Source organism: Engraulis encrasicolus, chromosome 17 (genome assembly GCF_034702125.1).
Source record: "Engraulis encrasicolus isolate BLACKSEA-1 chromosome 17, IST_EnEncr_1.0, whole genome shotgun sequence".
NCBI lineage: Eukaryota > Metazoa > Chordata > Actinopteri > Clupeiformes > Engraulidae > Engraulis > Engraulis encrasicolus.
The window spans coordinates 10,789,260-10,804,257 of NC_085873.1; the positions used below are offsets into that span (position 1 = coordinate 10,789,260).

At 43.6% G+C, this 14,998-nt stretch overlaps 1 protein-coding gene across 1 annotated transcript in view; it reads right to left on the reverse strand.

The window, feature by feature from the left end:
• Nucleotides 1–780: 780 nt before the first annotated feature.
• LOC134467805 (vinculin) overlaps nucleotides 781–14,998 on the reverse strand; it is a 75,692-nt gene continuing 61,474 nt past the window's right edge. Inside the window, exons 12-21 of the mRNA XM_063221742.1 lie at nucleotides 14,386–14,585; nucleotides 12,401–12,529; nucleotides 11,731–11,880; nucleotides 11,372–11,480; nucleotides 10,271–10,573; nucleotides 8,367–8,491; nucleotides 7,533–7,718; nucleotides 6,946–7,149; nucleotides 6,191–6,295; nucleotides 781–3,589 (exon numbers count right to left, since the gene is read on the reverse strand). Of these exons, the coding sequence (XP_063077812.1) occupies nucleotides 3,443–3,589; nucleotides 6,191–6,295; nucleotides 6,946–7,149; nucleotides 7,533–7,718; nucleotides 8,367–8,491; nucleotides 10,271–10,573; nucleotides 11,372–11,480; nucleotides 11,731–11,880; nucleotides 12,401–12,529; nucleotides 14,386–14,585 (1,658 nt within the window). The 3' untranslated portion in view covers nucleotides 781–3,442. The remainder of the gene's footprint in view (nucleotides 3,590–6,190; nucleotides 6,296–6,945; nucleotides 7,150–7,532; nucleotides 7,719–8,366; nucleotides 8,492–10,270; nucleotides 10,574–11,371; nucleotides 11,481–11,730; nucleotides 11,881–12,400; nucleotides 12,530–14,385; nucleotides 14,586–14,998) is intronic.

Consider the following 14,998-nt stretch of genomic DNA (forward strand, 5'->3'; position numbering starts at 1 on the left):
TCTTGCAATCAGGTGTTTGTTAGAGGTGTATGTACTGCATAAACCATAGAGAATGTGTTTTTTAAAGGTCAGCTACAGTGTGTAATGTTGTATTCATTTTGCTATTCCATTTTGTGGCCAAACATTTCCTTTTTGTATGCAGATTTTCACCTTCAATTTCAAGTAACCTGGTTGGCTTTGATTTTGGTCATGCAGCTCTGTGCCTCCTCTTCAATGAAATGGTCCTCCTAATTCTTTCCTTTCTTTATCTCTCTCTCGACACAAACTGCAAAGAATCTTCTCAGTTCTGCCAGGGTTGAAGAAGGGAAGGGGTATCTCAACTGCATGGGTTATCTTAAAGGAATAGTCCACACTTTTTGGAAATTTGACTCTGGTAATATCATTTGTTAGCATGCATCATTGAGCCAGATGGTACCAAAAGCTGAATGGTACAAACAAGTCCCATTTGCTTCATTCAGCACCAGATTCAGAGAACAGGCTGGAAGAACAGGAGAAATGTAAAACTCAAGGGGAGGGGCACTGCCATGGCCAACTGGTGGGGCACTCGCCTGAAATGCGGCTTACCCGGGTTTGATTCCCGGCCTGGGTCCTTTGCCGACCCCTCCCAATCTCTCTCCTGATTCGCTTCCTGTCCCTTTCACACTGCCCTATCAAATAAAGTGGGAAAAGACTAAAACAAGTCTTTAAAACTGAAGGGGAGGTGTGAAACGAGTCCATTTCCAAAAATGGAACACTGTTCCTTTAAAAGTGGTGAAAAAAACAAACACAGAATGCAACACTGTAGTTGGTGATAAAAGTCCCATTTATTCCAAGGCACATTAGATGGGTTAGGGGGAGGGAGGATTCTACAAATATCAATATTTACATTCAAACTAGGTCTACTTAAGCAAAACATCCTATATGGAAGCGAAGCCTGAGCTTTTCTCCTTATAAATATGCACGCACATAATGAGAAATCTTAGTGTATTGTATAGTGTAGACATTGAACTTGGCGGTGGTCACAGACTTTGTCTAGCAAAGTCCCTACTGGACAAGACACTAGTGACCACTACTTGTGCTGAACAACAGATACATTTCCACCAGTTCAAAAGCATGGACCAGTAAACTTCTCCTTGATACCTGTGATCAGAGGTCCAAATCCGAAGTGAAAATCCTGCCATAGTTTCCTTCCAACATCTGTGACTTCCCCAAGAAGCTGGTCTACATGCCTTGGGTACTCAATAGAGATGAGCTGCTTCACAGCTGGTTCGTTCAAGTTCGTGGCAATTTGTTTACTTTCTGAACCCGGGATTGACACCTCTGCTTATGATGTTTCTACGACTTGAATATTACAAACAGCTCACATTTTCTTCAAAGGAACATAGGACATGTGGTTGACATTCAACAGCCTTCTTGTGCAGGTACTACACATTGTGACCGGGGCTGGACTGGTCATCTGGCATACAGGACATGTGCCCGGTTGGCCGTCACTCCCCAGGGGCCGATATGGTTGTTTACTTGTTTGTTTGTTTGTTTTTCCTGAGGGACAGGCCCACAGTTAAGAGGAGTGGCCCATTGGTCCATCTTCAACACAGACAGTGGACTATGTAAAGCAGTGAAGCAGGGGTCCGTTTCTCGAAAGCGTCTTTGCTAACGTTGTTAGCAAAGTCCTTCGTACGAACGACTCAACTCTCTCTCGACAGCGACGCTCACCACTAAATCCAAGGGAACGGTAAGACGGTCTTAAGACGGTCTTAAGACGGTTAGCAACGACAAGAATCGAGAAAAGGGACCCCTGGATAGTATGAGAGTGGCTCGTATGTGTGGGGGGCCAGTTATAGCCAGAAATGCCCAGGTGTTTTTTTGTTTGTTTTTTGTCCCAGTCCAGCCCTGGTTGTGTCCAACATTACATTTCATTACAGTTTCAAGAATGTAGCCCTTTGCACAGTGTTTGGATATAAAAACAAAAGATCTAAGATTAATAAGCAGAACAGGAAAGCAATTGAAAATAGTCATCAATCTTTGGTATTTCCTGACAACGTTATGTATATACTGTAGGCCTTCTGTTAGGAATACTTGTGGAACAGCAAAAGCACATTGTGTAGAATCATCATTCCTTAGGTCACCATCATTGTATACTGTGAGTGCCAGAGCAGTGTTTGTTTTACATTATTGTGTAAACTACGATATCAGTGAATACATTTTGTGTCAAACCAACTATATAAGGCTATAGGCTATTTTTTTCTGTGAGCTAAAATGGTTGTCCAGGCAAAAGAAATGACTTCTTCAGTACACAAAAAATGTCATATATATAACCAGTATAAAGATATTAAAAAATGCCCCCCTCCAAAAACAAATGAACATTGAAAAGATCCTAAAGTTTCAACCCCTCACAGAGTGAGACAGAAAATAACCACCTCTATGTAATACCAAAAATCAAACCTCCACAGAAAATATATACTCAGGATTCTTCTCAAAAAAATTCAACGACAAAGTATTTCTTTACATAGTACAAAAATGAATTACCCAGTTGCATTGGTTGTCCCTTATCTAACATTCCGCTAAGATAGCTTTTGACAACTGACAAAAAAAGTTACCCATGGTGGGGGGAAAAGGAACAACTTTGTTAAAAAATAAGATACCCATACAAAAAATAGTGAAAGCAATGCTTTTTTTGTTTGTTTTTTTTCAGTGAACGTTACGACCCAGCTACAACAATGGTCCTTACTCTAGGATTTTGGCTGCAACTCTTTGTTGAAACCAAGGGCTGCTCTCTCACTGGGACTTTCCCAAAACCATAGTTGCACTTGCAAACATAAGTTATTGATGTGCAGTGTGACACAATGCAAGTGCCCCATGACAACTAATTCAGTTGCTAACTTAACTGGGCCCTGTTTCTCCAATGTATCTTTGCTAAACTAATTGCACTGCAACCAAGTAAATTAAATGACTAACTTACTTACTAGCTTACGTCAATGCAGTTGAGAAACGCACCCTGGGCGGTATTTCAAGAACATGGTTTAGTTATGAATCTGACTTAGTTAACCTACAAGAAATGGTAAACCTGCTAATAGATATCCCACAGGTGTCATTTAGTTAAGAAAATGAGAACTCCAGGCTCTTCTATTAGATGATTTACCACTACCTCAAGATTAGCTCAACCTGGGTCAGTAGTACTACTGAACCAGATTATTCGAGTACTCTTCCTGGCTAGCAACTATGGGGTTGGGAAATGCAGCCCTGGTTGTCACAGAAGGAAGAGTATGGAGTAGAGTGGTAGAATAGAGGCACTAACAGTAATTAACCCCTACTTTAGTACTCTACTGCACAACTCTCATCTGTGCTGTGCTTTGCTTTGCTGTGTTGTGTTGTGACGGTCCGGTCCGGTCCGAGTCTGGCCCGGAGTCTTGACTCAGGCCCGGTACAGTACGGTTCAGGCCCGACCTCTGGTTCCCCCTCTGCTTTACTGGTACCAGGGTGTCTTGCGGACCCAGTGCAGGGTGAAGCCGGCGTCCGTGCGGATCTTGATGGAGGCGGCCTCGGCCTCCCGCACCGTCTCCTTCACTGACTGCATCAGGTTCTGGGCGTTATGCACCAACATCTCCGTGGCCTGGTAGGGGGAAGAGGAGAAAGATGTATTATAATTATGATTAGGATTATGAATAGGATTATTACTATTATTATTATTATTATAATTATTATTACTATTATTATTATCATCATCATTATCATCATCATCATCATCATCATCATCATCATCATCATCATCATCATTATTATTATTATTATTATTAATGACATGAATAAAGGTTCTGGGCGTTATGTGCCAACATCTATGTTAGGGTGCATCAAATGCCCCCTATGAAAACATATTGCCTTGGCCCTATAGTAAAAATGTTCTACACCCAGTAAAAACACACTGTGTAAAATATTTTGAAATTTGGATGAAGTCTACCGGGGCCACCAGCCCCATGAAAATAGAAAATAATGGTGATAGTCAAAATCTTGGAATAGAAGCAGGGCTGGACGGGCCATCTGGCATAGCGGGCATTTCCCGGTGCGCCCTGCACCCTTGTGGCCCCCCTTTTTTTTCTTACATTACTGAAAATAGGGGCCCACAAGGGTGCGGGGCCCACCGGTGAGTCATTTCCTCGCCACTAATAATAATAATGAGGGGGGCCCCTTAAATCCAAAAGTGCCCGGGCCCTATTTATCCCCAGACCAGCCCTGAATAGAAATGTACATTTCGGTGCATCAAGCTACCCAATAAAAACATATTGCCTCAGCTGTGTGATAAAAATGTTCTATGCACAGTAAAATCACTCTGTGTAAAATATGTTGAAATTTAGATGAATTCTACTGGGTCCACCAGGCCCACGAATATACAAAACATAGGCAACCTGGATTCCAAAGCAGAAGTCAAGTGCCACATATTCCATATATAGCCAATATAATGCACCAGCTGACCCACTGCTAGTATCAAGCAAGAGATTGCGAAGCTGTAAGACTTTTGTGTGTTTCACCTGTGGGCCTACAAGATTGTACAGGTAGCTGTTGATACCCGGTGGAACATCTGTACTAAAGCTGTGAATGGTCCTTGGAATGACTTGTGTTTTTTCAAGAACTCCCTGCAGTAGTTCCATAGAGTACAGTCAATGCAACTGTATGTGATGTTAGAAAGAGTGGCTTCCCAAAACCTGTACTTAACCCTTGTGTTGTGTTCGGGTCATTTTTGACCCGTTTTCAAGTTTTAGTGTGGAAAAAACACACTTTCCTTTATTTTCTTGGCATGAGGCTTCATCTAATCCTCAGTCACAATCATTTCAACACAAAAAAATATGTTTTATCATTTTAGTACATTTTAAAGGTCCAACAAAAATTAAAAGCTAGATCTGTGGTGTTCGGGTCAAAATTGACCCGGCATAGATTTTTGGTTGTTGTATGCATTTCTGGAAAGCTGTTGGTTGCCCTTTGTCTTCAGTTTGGTGATTCATGGTGAGGAAAATACATTTCTTGCATAAAAAAATGCCAGCTTTTTTATGTTACAAATCCAATATGGCCGCCGGACAGTCCCATAAACTACAATACGTCATATCTCCTGTTGTGAAAGGAGTACAGATGTATTTCTGGTGTCTACTCATATGTTTTCATGGTCAGGGAATCAATTTCTGCATTATATAATGAGATATTTTTGCACATTTGTCTGCAAAATAATATTTTCTATAATGAGACACCACACTTCGAAAAATGGCCGTTTTGGGGGCGTTATCCGGGTAATTTACAGTACACTTTACAGTACACTTTACCCCAAACACAGTGCGGAAAGGGCGGACAGTACGAGTATTGGAACACAGCATATGTAAGTGGATCGACTGAATACACATCCTGCTTAGATATTCCTTCTGTTTGTGCTCCCAATTCAGGTGATTTCACTAATTACCTCATCAACCTGGCTTAAGTGGTAATTAGGATCAGCTGGTTCATTATATTGGCTGGGGCAAATGTGTCACAGGGTTTGTCCACCTCTCTTTTAAGACAATGGAAAACCTGGATTCAAAAGCTACAATCCAGTGCCACAGATTTCAAATTGCCTGGTTTTACCTGTCCAATTGCCTTAATTGGAAAGGTAAAACTAAGTATGTCTTTTGGAATATGTGGCACTGGACTTCAGCTTTGGAATCCAGGTTGCCCATCACCATCACCATTATTTTGTATTTTCAGGGGCCTGGTGGACCCAGTAGAATTCATCTAAATTTCAACATATTTTACAGAGAGTGACTTTACTGTGCATAGGACATTTTTATCACACAGCTGAGGCAATATGTTTTTATTGGGTAGCTTGATGCACCGAAATGTCCATTTCTATTCCAAGATTCTGACTATCACCATTATTTTCTATTTTCATGGGGCTGGTGGTCCGGTAGACTTCATCCAAATTTCAAAATATTTTACACAGTGTGTTTTTACTGGGTGTAGAACATTTTTACTATAGGGCCAAGGCAATTTGATGCACCCTAATCTATGTGGCTATGGGGAGGAGAAGGAGAAAGATGTATTTTAATTCTGATTACCATTATTATCATTATTATTATAATTACTATTATTAATAATAATATGAGTATAGGTTCTGGACATTGTGCACCATCATCTCTGTGGCCTGGGGAGAAGGAAGAACAAGCAGAACGGTGCGCAAAACAAAAAAAGATCCTACCTGCTCGGACTCCTCCTCGCTGATGTTTGTACGACCCAACATGGTGGCCTTGACAGTGGAGAGGATCTTCAGCTGTGTGCTGATGGTGGGGATACGCTCACACACCTGTGGACACACACGCAGCACACACACAGACACACAAACAGACACGCAACACACACACACACACACACACACACACACACACACACACACACACACACACACACACACACACACACACACACACAGGGTATCAAGATTGTAGCCGTGCATAGTCGGGATGTAGTTGTTATAAATCAAATGTATTCCCCAAACATGATGAATCAACATCATTTGTTTATTCATTCATGATTCTGTTCTCTTGGGATATAGGCTACTGTGCATTATGTAACATCAAGAACAAACAAGTTTTTGGTACTCACTATTGTCATTCAGTCATTATGCAGAAAAGTAACTGTATGCACTAGTGGATTGATCCTCATTCTCTGGCCTATCTTATTCATTCATTCATTCATTCATTCATTCATTCATTCATTCATTCATGCCAGTAGCAGCTAGTAGCAGGAATATTACATTACATTACACTAAACTGATGTTTTTTATCCAAAGTGGCTTACAGTTATTTGGTGCCTTGTTCAAAGGCACTACAGCCATGGATGGAGAGGAGTATGGAAAGGTAAGGGTGGGATTCGAACCTGCAACCCTCTGATCTTAAGTCCACCACCCTAACCATTAGGCCACGGCTGCCCCCATATGGATATGTGGTAGTGTACCTGCAGGAGGTTGGTCCGGATTCTCTTGTCGGTGCACTGCTTGGCGACCTCCTTGGCCAGTCGCGTGACCTCGTCGGAGGCCTTGGCGATGTCCTTGGCACACTGGATGAGGGCACGCTTGTTGCCACTGCCGCCACGCACCAGACGGGACATCTCGGCCATCAGCAAGGCCATTCGCTTAGCCGCACCGATGATGTCGTTACCCTGCAAAGTCGACGGGTTATGTGGCTGTGTCTATCATTTCATATCCATAGTATTTACTGCAAAAAATACATGACACTACACCATGGCAAAGGCTTGGCAATTAAAAATCTGTGAAAAAAAGTGCGAAGACTTTTCAATAGCAGATTTCTGCTTTAAAATTTCACAGTTGTTTACAGTACGTATGGCACTTTTTTGGTCATATATCCGGTTGAAATTTGCACACACACACTAGCACGCACATGCACGCACGCACACACTAGCACCCGAACACACACACACACGCACACACACGCACACACACACGAACACACACGCACACACACGCACACACACGCACACACACACACGCACACACACGCACACACACACTACTTAACACTCACCTTGCTGGACCACTTGCGCGCCTCGTCGTGCAGCTGCCTGGCGGCCAACATCATGGGTTCGCTGACCACCTCGCCGGCCGCCTGCTCCGGGAACTCCTCGTCCTTCTCCTCGGGGGGAGGGGGCCGCGGTGGGGGCACCTCACCCTCCGGCAGGGGGGGCTTGGGCGGGGCGGCCTCGTCGTTGATCTGCACGACATGGAAAATGGAAAATGATTTATACCCAAGTCACATTTACGTATATGTGTGTATGCATGTGCGTGTGTGTATGTGTGTGGATAGTAGTGGATCAAACCATTACTGGTTGTTAAATAAAGTATATTTTTGGTGGTTATACCCAGTGTCCATACTGACAATGGAAAATTATTGTCTATGATTCATTGCATTTTCACCTTCACCAAGGAGGTCATGTGATCGTCCCAGTTTGTTGCGTGTACATTAGTTTGTTTGTACATGTACGTTCACGGTGCGTATGTGTTTCTGTCCAACAGAGGGCGGAGGTGTGCTCCCTGAGCGCTTTTCTAGTTACAAGTGTTTTCCATGAAACGCATAATAAGGGGTTGCGAGGTCACGACCATAACAATGTGGTGGAAGTATATTTTTGTTGCTCAGTGAGGTCCTCCAGTAACCTCAGGTCTACTGTATGTGGGATGACTCATGTTTCCAGAATGGTCTGGAACAGTGTGTGTGTGCCTGTGTCTGTGTGTCTGTGTGTCTGTGTGTCTGTGAGTCTGTGTGTCTGTGTGTCTGTGTGTCTGTGTGTCTGTGTGTCTGTGTGTCTGTGTGTCTGTGTGTCTGTGTGTCTGTGTGTCTGTGTGTCCGCATCCAAGTACTCACGTGGAGCTGGTCGAGGTCTGGAGGGGGAGGGGGGAAGTCGGGCTCCTGGGGCTGGAAGGCCTCCCTGACCTTAGCCACCGCCCCCAGGATCTTGTAGCCAGAGTCCAGGAAGCCCTTCTGCAAGCCTGCCAAGCGAGACACACATTTTAGTACTTTTATCTGTATTTCTATTTGGATCGCAGCCCATTAAAAGTTACACAGATCCAAATACTGATGGAAATCACAGCAGAGTTGTAAGGGGATGATCATGCAGTTAGTCAGTCCAATATTGCCTATGGGTAAATATGACTCCAGATGGACAAAAACTGCCTATGATGGAAGAGATTGAACAATATTTTGCCAGTCACGCACGCACGCACACACACACACACACACACACACACACACACACACACACACACACACACACACACACACACACACACACACACACACATACACACACATACACACACACACACACACACAAACACCATGCTGATGTCATTATGGCAACAATCTTTCTTTTTCCTCCAATAATTCTAGCCCAATAGTTAGTGCTATTAAACCCATATATGACTGATTTTGTGCAGGGCGAAACCTGAGAGAATACAGGATGAGAGAATTTGAGAGAACCTTGGATTCTGAGACAGGGGAAAAGAAGTCACAAAATACTTCCAAAACTTCTTTCAATAGGGTTGAGGGCAGTGGGCAGAAGAACCTCAAACGGCATTAATTATCTCGAGTATATATCCAGATAATTAATGAGTGTCTATCACATCCTAAAAGAGACATCTGAGGCATCTTTACATCTATCAAATGGACATTTTTAACTGGTTATAAAAGTGGCATCTCTACATGGAAGCACAATTTTCTTCACCATCTTTACAGTCTGATGTAAATAGATGTCGGAGGTATTATTTAAAATAATCTGCCGTCTTCCGCAACTCTACCGTAAATGACCCCTTCTGCCCTCTTTTTATGGGAAACGTACTTTCCGATTTTTAAAAGGGCTTGCAATGGCAAAATGATGTCAACTGGTCTCTATAGGGCAGTGCCAATGATTTTCCTTCACTCCCAGTGCCAAAGCCCTCGCAGCCAGGAAGTATAAATGGCACGGCGAGGCTGAAATGGGCCCCTGAGTGACTGGAAATGTCTGGAAGCTTCTTGGTCGTGGATTTTGGCAGACATAGTGAACTCATATCGCAAAGCTCCCCTCCCAATCCACTGTTACTTTTAGTAAGTTATTGGATTTGAAACGGTCTTCCAATTACACTGAAAACTGTGACGTGGAACAGCAGCTATTTTTCTATGAGAAATGAACACCATGTGCGAGAAGTATAACATACCGTAATATACTGCCCTACAAAGGCAAACTCCAGTAACTACGGCAACATTGAAACTGAGATAAAGGCCTTCAAAATATTGGTATTGGATTTCGGTAGTTACTGCAAATTTGACATATCAATATATCTGAAACGGGCTTCATTTGGACCTCAGGCTCTCTGCAAGATAAAGGAGGTGTTACTAATTTCCCCTTGGCGATCAATAAAGTTACTCTACTCTACTCTTCTCTCGCCAAGAGATACATTATATTGCAATGCAGTGTGATATAATAATGTAAGTGCAAAGTTGTGTAATGTAATATAATGTGCAGTGTAATATAATGTCAAGTAATGTCATGTGTTTGTCACCTTGATCTTGGATGTTGGCAGCCAAGGCCTTTTGCGTTCATCACTATTGGTGAAATATTAAGTATAATGTAGTGTAGCATAGTGTAATGTCACTTTAGTCTTGGATGTTTGCCATGTAATGTAAAGTAATGTAATGTAATACAAATGTAATAATAGTGTAATTTAATATGGATGTAATAATAGTGTAATTTGGCGTAATGTAATGTCATGTATTTTGTATTGCATTGTCACCTTGGTCTTGGATGTTTGCGGCCACGGCCTTGGCGTTCATCACCATGGGCGAGATGGTCTGGCTGAGTTCGTCCGAGGCGGCCTTCACCGTCTCCCGGAACTTGGGGTCCTCGGAGTTCTCCACCTCGCGCTTGGCCACCAGGATGATGCGGTTGGCACGGCGCGCGATGCTGGTGGCCCCAGCGACGAGCATCTGGGGCTGGTGATTGGCCATGGCCACCTGGCACTTCTCCAGGTCTTTCCTGATGGCCTCCTCGGACGCGTCCAGCAGCGACTTGGTGTCGATCGCCTCGTCCACCAGGCCTGAGCAAAAACAAGCGCATTTCATAAATAGGTCTTATCACCCGGTGAACAGAAAGAAGGTCTTCTAATTGGCTGAGCAGGTGTCCATTATTCCCCCAGAACGGGGAACCTATGAAGTCATGCGGCTAACTTGGACGTGCACAAAATCTTTGTTTGGAAAGCTGACGATATTTAAGTGAAAACCTTGAAGGAATCACACGGATTATACCCTCAGCATTCCAAACAGCGACAGAGCCGACAGAGACGTGTTTAAGTTGGTCGCTAGATACAGTACTGTTGCAGTTGGCCTGGCGTGTGGCACACCTCGGCGGCCCCTAACCCGTAGCCGAACATATAATGTCTGTGCGCCTGCTATGACAAATTAACATTGAATACTTGAAGCAGCATCTGTACATGCCTCCTAGACAATATCCTGAATGATGACCCAAGACAGGTTCTACATTCTCAGGATAGTCAGGACACCAGCAACAGCACTGTAAGATTATGAGATGTATGGTGTTAATTCTGTTTCACTGTTGAAACAAGTCAGGTAAAGATTCATTATTTCTAACCATTAAATCAATTCTAAAGATTTTCTTTGTTTAAGACATGTAAAAGTTTTATCTGACATGTTTTGACAGTGAAACCTCTATCTTGACATGTCAGGTGGAGAACTCAGGGGTGGAGATCTCTATCTTGACGGAGGTTTCACAGTTGAAACATGTCAAGTAAAAGATAAAACTTTTACATGTCTGAAACAAAGGAAAACCTTAAGAACAGTATAATAAGTGCTCCCACTGCCTCATTTCTTCCCCCTACCAGTCATCTTCTCCACGTTATCGATCCACTGGTTCTTCATGGTCTCAAAGTGCTCGTACGCAGCCTGGTTGCCTGGGTTCTTCAGCAGGATCCTGGCAGCAGACACCACCTACAGCAAGAGACAAACAAACAGATCAAATAAATAAAAGTATAAGGAAACCCAGTGTGATGGTCCTGGGGCCTATACTACAAAGCTGGTTCAGGATAAATTTAGGTTAAGTTAAGAGGTAAATCATATAATAAAAGAGCCTGGAATCCTAATTTTCTCAAGAAAATCTCTTGTATTAGATGATTTATCTCTTAACTTGAACCAGCTTTGTAGTATAGGCCCATGATCACTGGTGCCAATTCCTGCTCACCTGAGGTGTGAGCTCCCTGGCGGACTTCACGGCGGCCTGGATGCCCTCCACGGTGGACTTGTTGGCCGTGCCCACAGCTGCAGCCTTCTCGGCCGTGGCACCCAGCCGGTTGGCATGGTTCTCAAAGTTGGCAGCGCGCTCGTCAAACACCTGAAGAGAGGAGGGAGGTTGATGGTTTAGGCATTGGTGAACATGAGATAAAAAGATTCCATAGTCCCTCTTCCATCAGATTCTGAAGCAAATGAAAAGTTAAAGCCCATCAAGATGTGCCCATTGGTTTTCCATCAACAGGACTCAACAGATTTAAACCAGATTTAAAGGGATATAACCATTTCTCCACCACATGTTTTTCACTAAATGCACATCACATTGAAAAAAGACTTATGAGGAATTTTTGGAATGATAGATTGTGTTCTGCCTGTATTCAAAAAATATGAATAAGCAACACATGTTGTAATGTGTAGCGTAGTATGTGTGCAAGCAGGGTGTGATTTGAAGGGGTGGTAGGTCTAGTCTAAGTCTTAGAATGTTCTATAAGGGTAATTCTATGAGGCATTCTAGTGTTAAAATGTCTTATCGCATCCCTGTTAGGAGCATCAGCCAATACCGCGAGGAGTTTAGTGTACGAGTGTACGAGTGTAGTGTATGAGTTCAATATAATATGTCTTACCGCGTCCCGGTTGGGGGCGTCAGGTGGGGCGGTGGCAGCCACCGCCAGGAGTTTGATGGGGGTGGTGGTGTCACTGAAGATGTCCGACACCTCCTGGGTCATGGCCTCCTGCATCTGACCCTTCAAATCCTACAACACACAGCAACATCATCAACTTAAAGTTCATCATTTAGATACGGTATGAATACATTTCTTGATTTCCTTAGGGATCAATGAAGTGACATGACTTTACTCTATACTCAACACCTACAACAACAAAACAGAACAAAGACAGTTAAGAAATATGTAAATCAGTAGTTGGCAAAGTTAACTCAGATGAATCATGTGCTGTTACAAAGGCTTCATACAAAATGATACTGCCCAACCATAATGATAGAACATTGTATTTTGGTGTAAAAACGAATAAGCCTTTAGTTTTCATGATGCTCAGTGAAAAGTTGTTCAACAAACGGTGCTGATACGTTTATGGACTTACAGTGCCTTGGGGAAAAGCAAACACTTAAGTCACAAAAGAAATAAGAATAATGCCAAATTCCAGAATAAACTCAATGCTCACAAAATATGTGGTGCTGTACTGAATGGTGATACAGGAGTGCTGTTCAAGGTCATGTCTGAAATTGTTATGCATGTAACTGATCAGCAGAGGGAGCTCTTCTCTCCTCTTACAAAGTCCTATGGCCATGTGGGTTTTTCTCACGAAGGGCTAGGGTGTCAAACAGGGTGCAGTGGTGCGAGACCACAACAGAAAGGTGTTGCTTTCGTTTACTTGATGGTGGTGGGAAATTCACACGTAAACGATGCCTCTTTGTGTGTGTGATCGTGCGTGCGTGCGTGCATGCGTGCAGGTATGCGAGAGAGAGAGAGAGAGAGAGAGAGAGAGAGAGAGAGAGAGAGAGAAAGAGAGAGAGAGAGAGAGAGAGAGAGAGAGAGAGCCAGTGTTGATATATTACTCATAGTGGCCCTGACTGTTTCTCTTCTTGTTTCTCACGCAATTTTAACTGTTAGCTCCTGATAACATGAACGTGTTAAGAACAGGAATGTGTTAAGAACAGGTGTGAGAAACACTTCGTTTGCAAATATTCTAAACATAGCACATCCTCCAAAAAGACCATCCATTAAACCACTAGTTCCTCTATCATTTTAGATTTAGGGCTACTTAACCATGTTAAATATGGTATATCTGGATGTGGTGTATGTGAAAGCTCTGTTTGTGATGTGTGATGTGTTAAGAGTGACATGGCTGACAAAAACTGATAAGTGCTAAAGTGAAAAAAAATCTTAGCACCTTTCTTTGAGGACTTTGAGGACTTGACCAGCTTAAATTAGCACCTAATGTAATGGATTTGTACAATCTAATAAAACGTAACATAATTCAATGCAAAGTAATGTGTCCTCTGGAAAAAAAACACATCCATAATATGTATAAAATGTTCTAGAATCTTCAGTGTTCTAGAATGCCACAGGAAGTAGCACAGGAAGTGAAGATTCATCATCACTGCTGAAGGGCGGAGGTGTCCATGCCACCACCCTGTCGTGTCAGACTTGCTGCCATGTGCAGGTTTCATTGTCTGTACTCTGATTGTACTCCGTCTCCCCGGACGACCAGATTATCTGGTGTGTGTGTGTGTCTGTGTGTGTGTCTGTGTGTGTGTCTGTGTGTGTGTCTGTGTGTGTGTGTATGTGTATGTGTGCGTGTGTGTGTGTGTATGTGCGTGTGTGTGTGTGTACCTGTGTGTGTCTGTGTGTGTGTCTGTGTCTGTGTCTGTGTCTGTGTCTGTGTCTGTGCGCATGCAGGTTTGTTTATATGCCCATATGTACTAATGTCCGTGTATATATGACGAGTGTGTGTGTGTGTGTGTGTGTGTGTGTGTGTGTGTGTGTGTGTGAGAGTGTGTGTGTGTGTGTGTGTGTGTGTGTGTGTGTGTGTGTGTGTGTGTGTGTGTGTGTGTGTGTGTGTGTGTGTGTGTGTGTGTGTGTGGTCTCACCTTGAGTGCTTCCTGTAGTTGCTGTGCGATGGCGCGTGCCTGTGGCGAGTCCCCTTCTCCCCGGGCCGCCAGGTCCGCCAGCTGGGCCATCAGCTGCTCCACCTGCTCACACTTGCCCAGCAGCTCCTGGCGCAGGGGCCCCGGCAACGCGTTGGCCAGGCGACGGCCCTCGGCAACCAGGCCACGGATGGCTGCTTGGCCTGTGATGAAGAGGTTCAGAGAGGGGAGACGAGGGAAAGTCATGGTCAAATCAAAAAGGTTTGGTAAGATTAGAGGAGAGAAAAGGGAGGAGATTGTTTTTATATATTTTAGGCCTTTTTTTATAACTTCATTTTTGACAGGACAGTGGAGGAGAGACAGGAAATGAGTGGGGAGAGAGAGAGACGGGGAAGGATCGGCAAATGACTCGGGCTGGAAGTGAACTCGGGTCGCCGGAGTAATAACCCAGTGCCCTACCATTAGGCCACGGTATGGGCAGGGAGGGTGATGGTTAACAAGGTTTGGTAAGTGAGTTCAGAGAGGGGAGGACAAGGGAACGTCATAGTCAAATCTTAAAAGACACTAGGACAGCCGCAAGATCTCATGCAAAACATAATTAATGCTTGAACACACA